Source organism: Hippocampus zosterae, chromosome 1 (genome assembly GCF_025434085.1).
Source record: "Hippocampus zosterae strain Florida chromosome 1, ASM2543408v3, whole genome shotgun sequence".
In the NCBI taxonomy this organism is placed as follows: domain Eukaryota; kingdom Metazoa; phylum Chordata; class Actinopteri; order Syngnathiformes; family Syngnathidae; genus Hippocampus; species Hippocampus zosterae.
Genome location: NC_067451.1, coordinates 7,348,813 through 7,363,088, shown reverse-complemented (window position 1 = coordinate 7,363,088; position 14,276 = coordinate 7,348,813). Strand labels below are relative to the sequence as shown.

Genomic DNA, 14,276 nt, shown 5'->3' with positions numbered 1-14,276 from the left:
GGATTTCTCTATTTAAAGGACAGAGCCGACTCTTCCTACTCAGGAAACTGAGGTCTTTTGGGGTTCAGGGGTCACTCCTTAAGACTTTCTATAACTCGGTGGTGGCCTCGGCCATCCATTATGGCATTGTCTGCTGGTCAGGCAGCATCTCAGCCCGGGACAGAAAGAGACTGGAGCGACTGGTCAGGAAGGCCAGTTCTGTCCTGGGTTGCTCCCTTGACACTCTGGAGGAGGTGGGCAACAGAAGGATGCTAACTAAGCTAAAAGCTATGATGGCCAGTCCCTCCCACCCCCTCCAGCCCGCCCTGACAGCACTTGGTAGCTCCTTCAGCCAGAGACTGTTACACCCGCGCTGCAAGAAGGAGAGATACCGACGCTCGTTCCTACCGACTGCTGTCAGGCTGATGAATAAAAAATAACAATCATAATAATAATAATTAAATGTGAAGGAAAATTGTAAATAGTACTGCGATTTTGTGTTCATATTGCATTTAATTGAAAGATGTTTGTTGGTTTTTTTCTACTTTCTTTTCTTTCTTCTTTCTACATACATTCTTGCTGCTGGAGGCTGTAAATTTCCCCAGTGTGGGACGAATAAAGGATATCTTATCTCATCTTAAAAAGCAGTATTTTGCATTATTGGCACGTTTTTCAGACTTTAAGAGTACATTATTCCGTCGTAATGAACGGGATTTGCTTGACTTGGCGCTGCTGCGGGCTTCCATATCGTCTCCCTATGCTCTGCAACTTCAAGTAACTGTGCCACCTGGCGTTGAAGTGCTTGTCATTACAAGTCAATGAAATGAATGCAGTCATTGACATCGAACCTTAATTGTATACCAACGTTCAGCGGGCCGGATGAGAAAGACCAACGGACCGGATTTGGCCCGCGTCCCGTAGTTTGCCCACCTCTACTCTATAGTCATGCGTTTTTAGACGTAAAAAAAGACCATGTATAGAATGGCATTTTTAGCCGAAAAAAACGACCATGAATAGTAAGGCGTTTTTAGCTGAAAAAAAATGGGTTCGGCTAAAAACGCCTTATTGTACATGGTTTTTTTGGGCTAAAAACGCCTTACTATACATGGTCCTTTATTTTCAGCTAAAAACGGCTTACTACACACTTTTTTTTTCGGCTAAAAACGCCTTATTGTACATGGTCGTTTTTTTTTTTTTTAGTTAAAAGGCCTTACTATCCATGGTCGTTTTTTTCGGCTAAAAACGCCTTACTACACACGGGTGGGTGGGTCGGCTAAAAACGCCTTATATTGTACATGGTCGGTTTTTTGGCTAAAAACGCCTTCCTATACATGGTGTTTCTTTTTTGGTCGAAAAAAGCCCTACTTTTACATGGTAGTTTTTTTGGTCTAAAAACAGCTTTCGAGGCCAAGGCCAGCTCGAGGAACACATCACTGGTTTATGCTAGCTCATGTATAGACGACAACATTATGTATGTTCATGTGAAATGTTGACGATTGTACAATTGTAGAAGCAAATAAACACGGTTTGTAATGTTCTGTTCCCCGGGCTTCCGCTGCTTGTCATTTGCTTGGACAAAAATCCATGCTAATTATTATTATTTTTTTTTAAATAATATTCGTAGCTCAACATATTTTCCACAGGGAACCTCTGAAATACTGAAGACAGCACAATAACCACACATTTTCTTTTTTCTCCTTAAAAAACAGATTTTGTTTTATTTACACTAAATTGTTCAACTGCAGACTCGGAGGTAGTGTGTGTACTCGTGTGCGTGTGTGTGTGTGTGCGTGCGTGCATGTGCACGTGCATCCATTGGCAATGTCTATTTCTTCATTTTCTTCTGTCGGTCCAGGAACTTCTGTCTCCTCTCGACCGGGATTTCATCAAGACTGATTCCGTGGTTACTGGACCTGGGAAACAGACACTTTACTTCAATGACATATTTTTTTTTCTCCACCCTACCAAAACACCATCAACAAATGTTAAAGAGTGTCAGCTGCGCGTGAACGTCAATTCTCACCCTCCCTTGAGGTCCGGAGGAACAGGCAATGGTTTATTGAAGCCGTCTCGCCCCACTAGCCAAAAAGTGTCCTCTGCACCTTTCACCTAAAAACACACATCAATTGGCTCACACTATAGTAAGTTTTTTTTTTTTTTTGGTACAATCAGATGGACTTATCGTTGGACGTATTCGGACTGCATGCATAGTCCATTTTTAAAACATGTTCAAGCCTCAAAGAAAAAAAAAGGCATTTTTGATAACCGACATTGATGGTAAATGACATAAATAATTAGACCCCCCAATTTTTTTTTCAATTAACATGATATGATAAGGGATGTTTTTCACAGTCTGAATCATCTTAATTGGCCACCGTGCCACCGATTACGTATTAGTATTATGTAAACCACAGGTGTCAAACTCAAGGCCCCGGGGGTCAGATCTGGCCCACCACATCATTTGATGTGGCCCGCAAAACTCTACTTCCATGATCCTTTCTAAAATGTCTCCCCACATTTTTTATTCTCATATGCAATAAATAAGATATATTCGAAAATTGGGACGTACTGTACCTGAGCTTTTCTGGTCTCCATGTGGTAACCCAGTTTGAGACATGAGAGGACCTTCACTGTGCTCAGACTGATGTGGATTCTGTACGCTGCACAACAAACATCGTAAGTAATAATAATTAATAAAAAGATAGTGTGCTTTTTTTTGTGCACATGATCCAACATTCACAAACAATTGGATATTTGCAGCACATACGAAGTCCAGCAGCTTCCATGAGTGAAGCGGTGGTCACAGTGTCGCCGAAGAGACAATACCTGGGCATCGTGAGACCCACCACGCCTGCCACAACTGGACCTGGACATACATTCACACATATTCATTTTTATTGATCATTTTTAATTAAACGTTACCAAAAACAACACACTGTATGTGGCATGAGCATTTTTTAATGCGATGATGTCCAGTCTCAGACTGATAAAAGACATCCATAGTCAGACGAGAAAAATAAATGATGTATGGGTCCAAAACAATAACGATGTGATGTATTGTAATGTTTATTTTGATTGACATTTATAGTAAGGCATTTTTGGGGGAGGTGGGGGGGGCAACAACCGTGTTTTTACCAGAGTGGAGGCCAATTCGTATCTTGACTTTAATTTCAGGCATGTGCTTGATCTTAAATGCTCCGATGGAGTGCAGGATATCTAACGACATGTTGGACACCTCGGCCGCGTGTCGATGGCCGTTCCGGTTGGGAACACCGGACGCCACCATGTAGGCGTCGCCAATTGTTTCCACCTGAATACACAAGCACAAAAAAAAAATAATAACAACGACAATCAGCTGGACAAAAAAACGGGAACACTTTTGCTAGTTTTAAATCCCTCCCTGGAGTTGACCTTGTAGACATCATGAGATGCAATGATGGCATCAAACATGGTATAGAGGTCGTTGAGCAGGTCCACCACCTAGAGGGAAAAAAAACTGATTATGTTAGAAAGGGGTCATTTTATAGGACAAGCGTTTTGAAACGACACCGTGTATTGGAATACATATTTTAAAAATTTGACATGATACATTCCATCCATCCATTTTCCGATCCGCCTTATCCTCACAAGTGGACTGATCACTAGCCAATCGCAGGATACACAGAGACAAAAAAAACATTCACGCTCACATTGACACTTGGGGACAATTTAGAGTGTTCAATCAGACCGTCATGCATGTTTTTGGAATGTGGGAGGAAACCAGAGTACCCGGAGAAAACCCACGCGGGAATGGGGAGAACATGCAAACTCCACACAAGAGGAGCTTGAATTCGAACCCTGGACCTCTATACTGTGAGGCAGACGTGCTGACCATGTCGCCGTCACATGGTACAGTGAGGTTTGAAAAAAATATAAATAAAAAAGCATAACGTAGAGAATGACAGTTTTCAAAATACTTGATGTATAGTAAGGCCTTAAAAAAACAAAACCAAACAAAAAACTAAGAAAAAAAAATACATAAAGCATCTTTTTGACGAGATGATGTAAGCGGTATATTGAAAAAAAACATGGTAGGGAAATGAAAATTTTTAAATATAAATTACATGATGTAAAAATGTGGAATAAGATATCTTAAATGCTTGAAAAAAAAATTATATATATATATATGAGAGAGAGAGATAATCAATGATTTTAAATAAGACTTTAAAACTATGTGACGCATAGAAACATTTTTTAAAGGACACAATTTTTAAAGGACATGCATCATAAGGTCATTCTCAAAAACATGATGAGTCAAATTAAAAAAAAAATGGCACGATGTATAATCAGGTCTTTTGAAAAAGAAAACCAATTCTATGCATCGTCTTTTTTTTTAAACTCATCTACAGGGTGGTATTTTTTTTAATGATTTGTAAAGAGGATTTTTTAACATGATCATGTAGTAGGCTTCTTTTATACATCTTCAAAAATGTGCATGATGTATATTAAATGACATTCATTCATCTTCTGAGCCGCTTGATCCTCACTAGGGTCGCGGGGGGTGCTGGAGCCTATCCCAGCTGTCTCCGGGCAGTAGGCGGGGGACACCCTGAATCGGTTGCCAGCCAATCGCAGGGCACACAGAGACGAACAACCATCCACGCTCACATTCACACCTAGGGACAATTTAGAGTGTTCAATCAGCCTGCCACGCATGTTTTTGGAATGTGGGAGGAAACCGGAGCACCCGGAGAAAACCCACGCAGGCCCGGGGAGAACATGCAAACTCCACACAGGGAGGCCGGAGCTGGAATCGAACCCGGTACCCCTGCACTGTGAAGCCGACGTGCTAACCACTGGACTACCGGGCAGCCCTATTAAATGACATATTGACTAAAATAATAAATATGACGTATTATGAATAGCTTAGTTTAAAAATAATAATAAAACAGCATGATCTATATTAAACGACGCACATCTGTGGGACTTGAGCGGCTCGTACCTCGATGGGCTCGCTGAGAGCCGAGATGGTCGTGAATCCGACGATGTCGCTAAAGTAGAGAGTGCAGTCCGTGTAATGTTCCGGTCGAACCGGCTTCCCTTTCTTCAGAGCCTGAGCCACCGACCTGAAACCGTTTTCGGTTATTCGGAATTACTCGGAAGACGACCCGGGCGTCACACGCGAACAACGCGCGTGGACATTCTCAGTCGTCACGAGAAGCAATTTCAACACGCAGAGGTCAACAATTCAAATGTGCCTCACTTGGGCAGCAGTTGTCCCACCAGCTTGTCCGTCTTGTTTCGCTCCACCTCAAGTTCGTCCGTCCTTTCTCGGATGAGATCTTCCAGGTTGGAACTGTACTGCTCCAACATCCGCAGCATGGAGTCAATGATGTTCGCTTTCTTCCCTCGGTTGAGGCCCCGAAACTGCGGGGACGGGAAAACAAGGAAATCAAATGGGCCGCTCCGACGGTAGAGTCTCCTGGGACGGCTTCACCTGCTTGAAGATCTCATCGAAGCTCGGCCTCTTGGCGGGGTCTTCGTTCCAACATTCGTTCATCAGCGTGAGACATTCGGCCGGCGCTTCGTCCACCGAAACCAGGGGCCGGCAGAGAGGGGGCGGCTGCTTCAATCGCTCCACGATCTCTGACGGACAAGGACGAGCGGTCGGGAATCGACGTTGAGACGCGCATTAGAGGACATCCTCCTCACCGAGGGCGGGCATGTCCATCATGGCGTAGGGGGGACTTCGCGATATGACTTCTTGTATGATGATGGAGAAGCTGAACACGTCCCCGGCCATGGTGCCTCCTCTGACGGGATGCCTCAGGAGCTCGGGTGCGGTCCACAGTAGTTCTGGCGCAACACGCGCAAATTAGAGTGCATCTGCGAAATCTCCCCAAAGCGTTTGTTTGCGTGTACAATTTTGAGGTGGATTGGAGTGGGAAGCGACGAGCTTTGTGCGCAGTGAACGTTCTCACGGCAGACGGACGGACACTCGTCGTCCTCACCTTGCGGGTCCTCAGAAACGCTGAGGCCCTCTGAGTGAAGAATCATGGGGATTCCGTAATCTGTGATCTTCAACACAAAGCGCCCGTCAACGAGGCAATTGGTGGACTTGAGACGGCCGTGACTTAAACCCCGCAGATGGAGATGCTTCATCCCCTGAAACACACCCGTCGCTTCTGGTCAGCTGCGATTCCTGTTGGACTTGAACGCGGTGGGGTCACGTGGTCACCTTGATGAGGTCCATCAGGAGGGACGATTTGAACATCCAATCCAACCTCATGTCGCTGTTGGCCAACACGTCCGCCAGGCTGCCGCGAGGGCAGTGCTCCACCACCATGGCAAAGATTCCCGAGTCCACGAAGATTCCCAAATACAGGTTCAGGTTTTCGTGTCGCATGTCCCTTAACTGGAAAGGATTAAAAAAATTTTTTTTTAGACCAAGCAGAGTCCTGTGTCATCTCTTTCATACCTGGCCGAAAAGCTTCTGTGTACGTTGATTGACTGCCGTCGTGGTGCCCGTCATTGGGAATTTCTTGAGCCAAACCCAGTCACCCTGATAAAAGGGAAAAACTACAAAGTAAAAGGGAGCCGACGCTTCCGATCAAAGAGCATGCGTACCTCCAGTATTCCGATATTGGAGCTCTCGGGCGTGGTTAGTATGTAGCTTCTGGCAATGGAACGGAATGGCGTTTTGATTTCCAGAAGACTCCTCATGATCGATTCGTCGTTCAGCTTCTAGAGAGTCCAATCACAACACAGTACTTACGGAATACCGATATCAGCTTGGTATCGTGCCGATACGTACGTCTGCACTCATGCTCCCAAAACTACACAACAACACAACTTTGTACTCTGTTGTGAAAACATAGAAATAAAATAAAAAATTCTGATTAATTAGAAATACTTTGTATAATATAATATCGTAATAAGAAGTGTTGTCAGTGAAAACACAAACAGAAGTTGTCAGTAACAGTATCAATGCAAGATGGCTGCCCTCTAGAGGCCATTCGTCCGTGCATAGCTGACGTTCATTCATTTCCGGTTCCAGTTCAATTTAGCACGCATGATTTTCTCTCCAAAAGATATTAACTGTCCTTATATTTGGCTGTTCAAAGTTGGATGCTGTCCACTTTAACGCGGTTCCAGCCGAACGTCTGTGTAATTTAAACGTGCTAGCCGTGTCATTCTTAGGTTAGCTTAATATTGAACATAATTTCTCCTTCTTTTCTCATCATCACTTTGCGAGTATGACACTTGTCAGAAATGTATAGCTTCTTCACTGCCACAGAGATTATTATTATTGATTTAGGAGCGTCTCTGCAACGTGTTTAGGCGCACTAGTAACCAGCCGAAGCAATTGCTTGCTAGCTAGCTAGCTGCACCTGCATAAGTAGCACACAGCTTTCCTCAACCTTCTGACTACCCGCACTAGGTGGCTTCTCTGTGGTTCTTTTTCTTCTGATACTTTCTTTTGCCGGATATCGCGGTGTTTGAGTAGTTTTGCTATTTGATCTGATAAATATTAATTTCGATCCACAAACCGCTTATTTCAAGCCTTGGACTAGGGGCCACGTCAGTCGCGTGGAGATACTTTTCAACATGCTTTCAACAGTCTTCTGTTGTAAATGATGCGCTGCAAAATGGAAGACGAACTATTTTCTGGCGAAGATGGAGGCAGTCGCAACGCTAGCAAGCACTGAATTCCATCTTGCAACCCCAACAAGGAAAGTGACCAGACACAAAACCCAACTGCAGTAGACTGAAATGTAAAAAAATAAAATAGACTGAAATGTGAAAAATGTTGGAAAAGTATGTTGAACTTCAAACCTTTCTGCTGACTTGAGTGTCGATGAAAACAATGTCATCTAGCGTCAGAATGAGTTTCGAGGTGTTCTCGGCTCCCCTTCGCTTCCTGTCCGAACATATTGTGATTCAAATCATAATTTGGGGGAAGAAAGCACCGAAGATGTCACACACGTGGTTTACGACAGTCCCGATATTTCAAGGTTACGAAAGGCCCGCAGTCAGCTAGCTTGCGTAAGAATACGTCACCTACGTCTGGCACAACAATGAGGCACTCAGCACGTGCCATACTTAATGTTCTTTTTCATTTTATTGTTTTAATTATGGCCTAGAAATACTTTTCTAGCAAATAATTACCTTAATAAGTGTTAATCTGTGGAATAATCTCGAAACGGACCTAAAAATTAGTAAATCGCTTGCTGAGTTCAAAAACAAATTCAAAAAATAGTACAAACAACCTACACCAATCAGAGTTAAAATGATAAATTCTAAACATTAAATATAATGATAAATCAGAACCAAGTTGATAAATAGAGAAAGGTATTGCAATATCCATTATGAATACAAGAGAAAATTGACACAAGAGTGCCAGGGTGAGGATGTATATAATCCCGATACAAACCAAAAATTGTGAAAATATCACGGTTAAGGGTAAAGTATGAGCCTTAATGGAGACTTCTTATTACTTTTTCTTTTCTGATTGATATAAAAATGATTTAGTAGATATCTAGTCCTACCCCGTTATGTGTTTATAAGTTTTTTTACTTCATCCTACTCCCTTGAACATAATAACTGTATTGAATGAAGACTGATTTCTTTCTTTTACTTTTTTATCTACCTTATTTTCTGTCAAATTATTACTGTATATGTTTTATGTTCAATAAACAAACAAACCAACCAACCAACCAACCAATTAGGATTCCGTTTTCTTACCTGATCCAAAAGAAAATGGCTCCGAGCAGAATACAAATCAAGGTGAAGAATAAGAACCCTGTCACGGCATCTGTATCTACAAGGGCAAAAATAAAATAGCATGACGTTGTGATCTTGCGCTTCAATAAGAGAATAGTACTACTGATGCCGCACTCGCGACAAAAGTACCATGGTCACATTGGACTTTAAAATAGACCGAGTGGATCACACAGCACCTGTGCAAGCTTCATCTGGATTGAACCAACAGAAGCTGGCGCTCGGGGGTTTTCCTCCCGGGAAGCTGAAAGAGCGCTTCAGGGGCTTCAGACTTCCAACCGAGCCGATGGTGTGCGCTGGAGCGAGCGTGTGCGTGGGAACGAGTTTGTCGCCGTCGCAGTCCAGCACCACATAGCCAGCCTGCATCCCGTGGCCATCTCTGCCGCCGTACAACACCTGGCGGCAGCCACGGCGGCGTGTTACCAACGGTACGCCGCTTAGCTTCGGAACACGGACCAACCTGGTTGAAGCCCTGGTAGTCAAAGCCTCCGTCCGACTGGATCAACTGATCACCCGTCACCCATCGGCCGCCGCTCACCTGACGACGCTCCTCCACGGCCTTAGCGACAAAGTAAACCATGTTGAAGATGGTCCCAAAGAGTGGAGACACCTGTTGGAAAAAAAAAAAAAACAGAACACTTCATCAGAGTGAACATTCATCAGGAAGTACCGTGGCTGTGTTTGTGATGTTCATTTTTGTACTTCCGTCGCTGCCACGGCCGATCGGATCTCTCTTTTCATTTGGGCCTGACGAAAAGCTTTGTAGAAATTCTGATCCGACGCCATGGTGACTGTCAGAACAGAGCCGTAGGCGTGGCGAAGTTGAGTGCTGTTGGTCAGTTGGGGGAACACCGTGTCCTGACATTCGGGAGGAAGCAAAATGTTTCAGCTCGTGCATGCACACAGAGACACACACATGCACGCACACACACACACACACATGCTCTCTTAACCTCCTGACTACTAGTAGTTCAAATTTGTCCTCTGTAGAGGACATCTGTGAACCTAAATATCTCCCACTCAGTGCATCCAATCGCATTAACTCATTTTGTTACTCTAAAGAGGACATTCAATGATACCAAATTTGTAGGGGTTAGGAAAAGTAAGAAAATGGCTTCCCTGAGTGCAAGCACTTTTTATGGGAAGAGGAAAAGTAAATTCTTGAAATGCTGTTGGCATTTTATTTATAAGACTCTTATGAACACCTTGAGTTGTTTTAAGTGTATTTGGGCCTAGTATTCAAGTCAAGTCAAGTCAACAGTATTTATAGAGCACTTTCAAACAGCCATCGCTGCATACAAAGTGCTGTACATGGAGCGATTTAACATGCTCAACAAACAGTAAGACAAATCGGTAATAAAGGCGGTAGAAAGCACCAAACAGTAAAATCAAGAACAAATCTAAGTCATGCTGAGTCGAACGCCAAAGAATACAAGTGAGAAAGTGTTTAAAAAGTGTAGTGGAATTTCAAAAATTTATTTTGGAGTAGTCCAATTACGTCACATAGATTGGGGAATTTCAAAATAAATGTGATTGGACAATTTTTTTCCCCCCTGGTAGTCAGGAGGTTAACTGAAAACAGCTGAGCCCTTTTAAACATCCATCCATCCATTTTCTGATCTGCTTTATCCTCATAAGGGTTTACGGGGCGTGCTGGAGCTGTCTTCGGGCAGTAGGCGGGGGACACCCTGAACGGGTTGCCAGCCAATCGCAGGGCACACAGAGACGAACAACCACTCACACTCACACCTAGGGACAATTTAGAGTGTTCAATCAGCCTGCCACAAACATGTTTCTGGAATGTGGGAGGAAACCCGATTACCCGGAGAAAACCCACAGAGGCACGGGAGAACATGAAAACTCCACACCGGAAAGCCAGAGCTGGATTTTAACCTTGCACCTGTGAGACGCACTAACTACTGGTCCCCCGGGCCACCCCAACCCCACACAAACAAACCCCAAAATAAACGGCCACAAAAAAACATGGACCGTAAGAATCCCCGAGTGGTTTCCTGTGATGATCGGTTACCTGGTAGGGCAGAGCGTACAGCAGGGCATCATACGGAATAAAGACGTAACCGGAAGACACCATGCCCATGTCCAGAGCGGCCAGGAGGAGCTTTCTCTGATCCTCCCCTCCGATAAGGACAGAACTCATGCACAAGATCACCACTGTTTAAAAAAAACAACAACAACAACACAGCAACTTGAAATGATGTTTATGTGGCGCGAGAACAAGCAAAACCGAGCCTTTCAAGGCCACGCCCATATTGTGATGCAAAAGCGGTGCCGACCTTTGACCTTATCTGCATCTCTGATTGCTCGAAGGGCATCCCGAGGACCGTCTTTGACGTTCGTTTCCATGGTAACAACAGGGCCGACCGGTAAACCAAGTGCCCTGAGAGCGGAAGCCACTTCCTCTCCGGTGCTAATCCAAAAGTCGACCGGAGCTGAGAAAGGGTGGAGGCGGTCATCAAGAGAGTTTTCAACCCTCGTGACAAATTTGACCTTGTCACATTCCTGACCTGAGATGACGCCAACGTGCGCCCAGTGAAAGAACCGGAACACGGCAAACAGGACGGCGCTGGGGCGAGGAACGGGTGGCAGGTTGGGCCAATTGGCATCCAGGCAGCCGGGCGATGCCAGGCCCACCTCCCAGTGTTGAGCCAATAAAGAGGCGGCGTGGCAGAGGGCGGGATTAAAAGGTCCGACGTAGGCGTGGCCGTAACCCTCCATGTCACCAAGTTCTGTCAGAGCTTCAAAATCACAGCGAGCAGCAGTTGCCATTTCCGCTCATGTCAGCAAGTTTACTTTTACAGTTAAGTCTTTTGAACTGGTCGCTCGCATTTAACAACACACTTTTTATCATGTATAACAACACAAAGGGAAAAAATGACAAGTGCAGAATATGAGTCTTGACGAGGTAGTGTGGTAATGTGTCCTTTGACATTGGTGAGTCCGCATGCGAGTGTCTGGGTGTGAGCTATGGCCAACAGCAGCTCAGGCACGAGTGTCCTCACTGAGTTTGTGTTTGTGTCGTTCTTCGCCAAAACAGACCAAAAAATAAAATCTGAAAATTTGAATGAGGCGGATTTTGATTTCTATCAAACTTTCTGTACTTAGTGTAAGTGATGGCACAACACTAAGTTTGTCATTTTTAGTCAATGGGAGGTCCGGGGTTTGGGAGCTATCGGCCACCGAATTTTAAATTGTTTGACAAAAAGGGGCGTGGCCGTCTTCTTTTTAATCCTAATATCTCAGGAACTACTGGATCAACCTTCATAAAACTTAAAAACTTAAATCTTGAACACTCGTTTAAAAGATTGGTGCAAGGAATAGATATATGGGTTCAAAAGAAGGTGGGCTACGCCCTTTTTTTTGTCAAACTGATTGAAGTTCTCTGGCTGTTGTAGCTCCCAAATCACTGCTCACATTGATTGGAAATTTGAAATTTTGTGTTCTGCCATCACGATGAACAAGTACAGCAAGTTTCAATCAAATCCAATCAGATTGGTTAAACTCACCGGAATGATTTGGCATAAATGACCCGTTTGCCTGTTGCGCTGGGGCCCAAGTGTTGCTCCCCTTTCCCATTTGGGAGGGCATTACATGACATAAGTACAGCATGAATACCCCAATCGACTGCAACGACACACACCTTTGGAAGTGGAACAATCCTCATCCAACAGTTTGACATCATACCAATACCCTCGGCTCAGGCTGGCGTCAATCCGTAACCTTGAGAGTGCCAAGTTGGCCGCCGCCGTTGGCATGGCCCTGGAGAACATTGGATCGCAAGACCAGGGACCGATGAGAGCCAACTTGAAGGTAGCGGTCCAAACCTCTGCAACACTCAGCCACCACAAACACAGCCCCAGAAACCACCTGGGCGCCAGCATCCTCACTCTAGAAGACAAAGAGAAACAACCCCCCCCCAAAAAAAAATAAAATAAAAATGCTGTGTATGTGTGTGTGTGTGTCTCTAATCCAGGTTCCAGGGATATTTTTACTTGGCATCTTTACAGGATTAAACACCTGACCAGAGCAGTCAAGCAAGCAGCAAACGTCACACAACGCTTGTGACCGTCAAACCTGCTGTCGCAAAAGCCGTTTCCACCAAATTTCTGCACAACTGCAATAAAACGATTCGACTAGCCCTTGCCATGGACTTCCACGGATAAAAGGAAGCGCAAGGAGGCCATCGTTTAAAGACCCAAAAGATGAGAAACAGCCACATTTCTGAACACAAGTCCAAGTCACAATCCAGCCTGTGGCCTACAGACTACAAAAATAATACATACTATGCCAACGCCAAAATATTCAACATTCGGTCATTTAACCTCCTTTAAGCAGAAGAAATGTCTATCAAACGCACTTGACATTTTTCAAGTAATTATTTCAGCAAAAAGTAAAAGAAAACCCGGTACCAAGGAGGCACTATTTACCTTTGTCTCCGAGCTTCATTTGTCAGAAGAAAAGCCAGCAAACTGACGCTGAGTCAGGCGGAAGTAGCCGGCGAGCGTTCGGGAAAGAAGCTTTGACTTTAATCTCGTTTAGGTTCGGTGACATCTAATGAGAGCTTGATGGCTGTGTGTGTGCGTGAATGCAAGGTGAGCTGGCGAAACATAGCCCAGACCTTCCAGTCAGCTATTAAGAAATCCAAAACATCATCATCTGAGCAGTGGTGGAAAGTGGACCGTTACGTATTTTATTTAAAATGCTTCTGGGTGTGGGGAGTGGGTGAAGGGTGTTAATGAAGAGTGCAAAAGTCAACCGCATTGGAGATCTTGATTGAGATCTTGGGGAATCATAAAGTGTGTGTGTGTGTGTGTGTGGGGGGGGGGGGGGGGGCAAGCCGGACAGCAGCAACGTAGATAAACGTGCATCGTGAAGCATTAACGTTAGTGAAGCAAAATGTTTGATTGTGTCAACCAAGTGGGCGTCCAGTTTTTCAAAACAAGAGATATTGTGGAAATCTCATTCGCCCCGCGAAAAAAATGTATGCTCTCCTCATGAATCTTGACTTGGCACGCGGCTGTTCTGATTTATTAATTATAAAATCATTCGACGTAACCCCTACAATGTTATTACGTACGAATCCTTGCCGTTTTGTGAATCGATGGACAATTTCTATGGATGTTGAGATGTCCTACTGTGCGATTAGTCAGTGAACGCACCTTGAGTCAGCCGCCAAACGTGAGTGCGTACGGTCTGTGCTGCATTATCTTTTTTTTCAACCACGTAACAATCGATCGTTGAATACAAGCCTTTTTTGTTGTTGTTTTTTTTTTTTTAGAAAACCTTGCTTATGAAACTGAAATTCAAAAAACTTTCATGTCTTTAAATGAAAAGACACAATGCATTTGAGCTCCCGGGACAGAGGACAATTGTTTTCAGGGGTAACTGCAATGGCACCGCTGGTGGTCACCCTATGTCGCCTATAAGAACGATTTTTGGTGAAACCAGAAGATAGAACTTTACTAATAAGGTGTAACGATAGTTTTTTGTTATTCAGTTGACAATGTTAGCAAAGTGAT

General features: G+C 44.2%; 1 protein-coding gene across 3 annotated transcripts; it reads right to left on the bottom strand.

Annotated features, from left to right (window-relative positions):
- Positions 1-1,574: 1,574 nt before the first annotated feature.
- Positions 1,575-13,568, bottom strand: LOC127599595 (retinal guanylyl cyclase 2-like). 3 transcript variants are annotated; one of them, XM_052063666.1, is made up of 24 exons: positions 13,185-13,566; positions 12,398-12,645; positions 11,265-11,495; positions 11,034-11,189; positions 10,769-10,911; positions 9,442-9,597; positions 9,200-9,349; positions 8,919-9,135; positions 8,704-8,779; positions 7,795-7,879; positions 6,586-6,702; positions 6,437-6,520; positions 6,197-6,373; positions 5,970-6,123; positions 5,671-5,814; positions 5,456-5,604; positions 5,222-5,385; positions 4,961-5,084; positions 3,391-3,459; positions 3,115-3,289; positions 2,747-2,845; positions 2,554-2,639; positions 2,003-2,088; positions 1,576-1,892 (listed from the first exon to the last, which is right to left on the bottom strand). In XM_052063666.1, exons 2-24 carry the CDS (start codon positions 12,636-12,638, stop codon positions 1,805-1,807), a joined length of 3,171 nt encoding a protein of 1,056 aa, XP_051919626.1. In that variant the 5' UTR covers positions 12,639-12,645; positions 13,185-13,566; the 3' UTR covers positions 1,576-1,804. The 3 variants fall into 3 exon arrangements, with proteins under 3 accessions (XP_051919617.1, XP_051919626.1, XP_051919636.1); XM_052063657.1 differs by having other exon boundaries at positions 1,575-1,892; positions 11,034-11,495; positions 13,185-13,568; XM_052063676.1 differs by lacking the exon at positions 13,185-13,566 and having other exon boundaries at positions 12,264-12,548.
- Between the last annotated feature and the right edge of the window lie 708 nt (positions 13,569-14,276).

Bases quoted from the DNA above. Each gene is read 5' to 3' on its own strand.
- LOC127599595 (XM_052063657.1), bottom strand. From the start codon at position 12,638: ATGCTGGCGCCCAGGTGGTTTCTGGGGCTGTGTTTGTGGTGGCTGAGT. The intron at 7,880-8,703 runs GTAAGAAAACGG...ATGTTCGGACAG, and splicing joins GCCATTTTCTTTTGGATCAG to GAAGCGAAGGGGAGCCGAGA. The intron at 5,386-5,455 runs GTGAAGCCGTCC...CCGTCCCCGCAG, and splicing joins TCGATGAGATCTTCAAGCAG to TTTCGGGGCCTCAACCGAGG.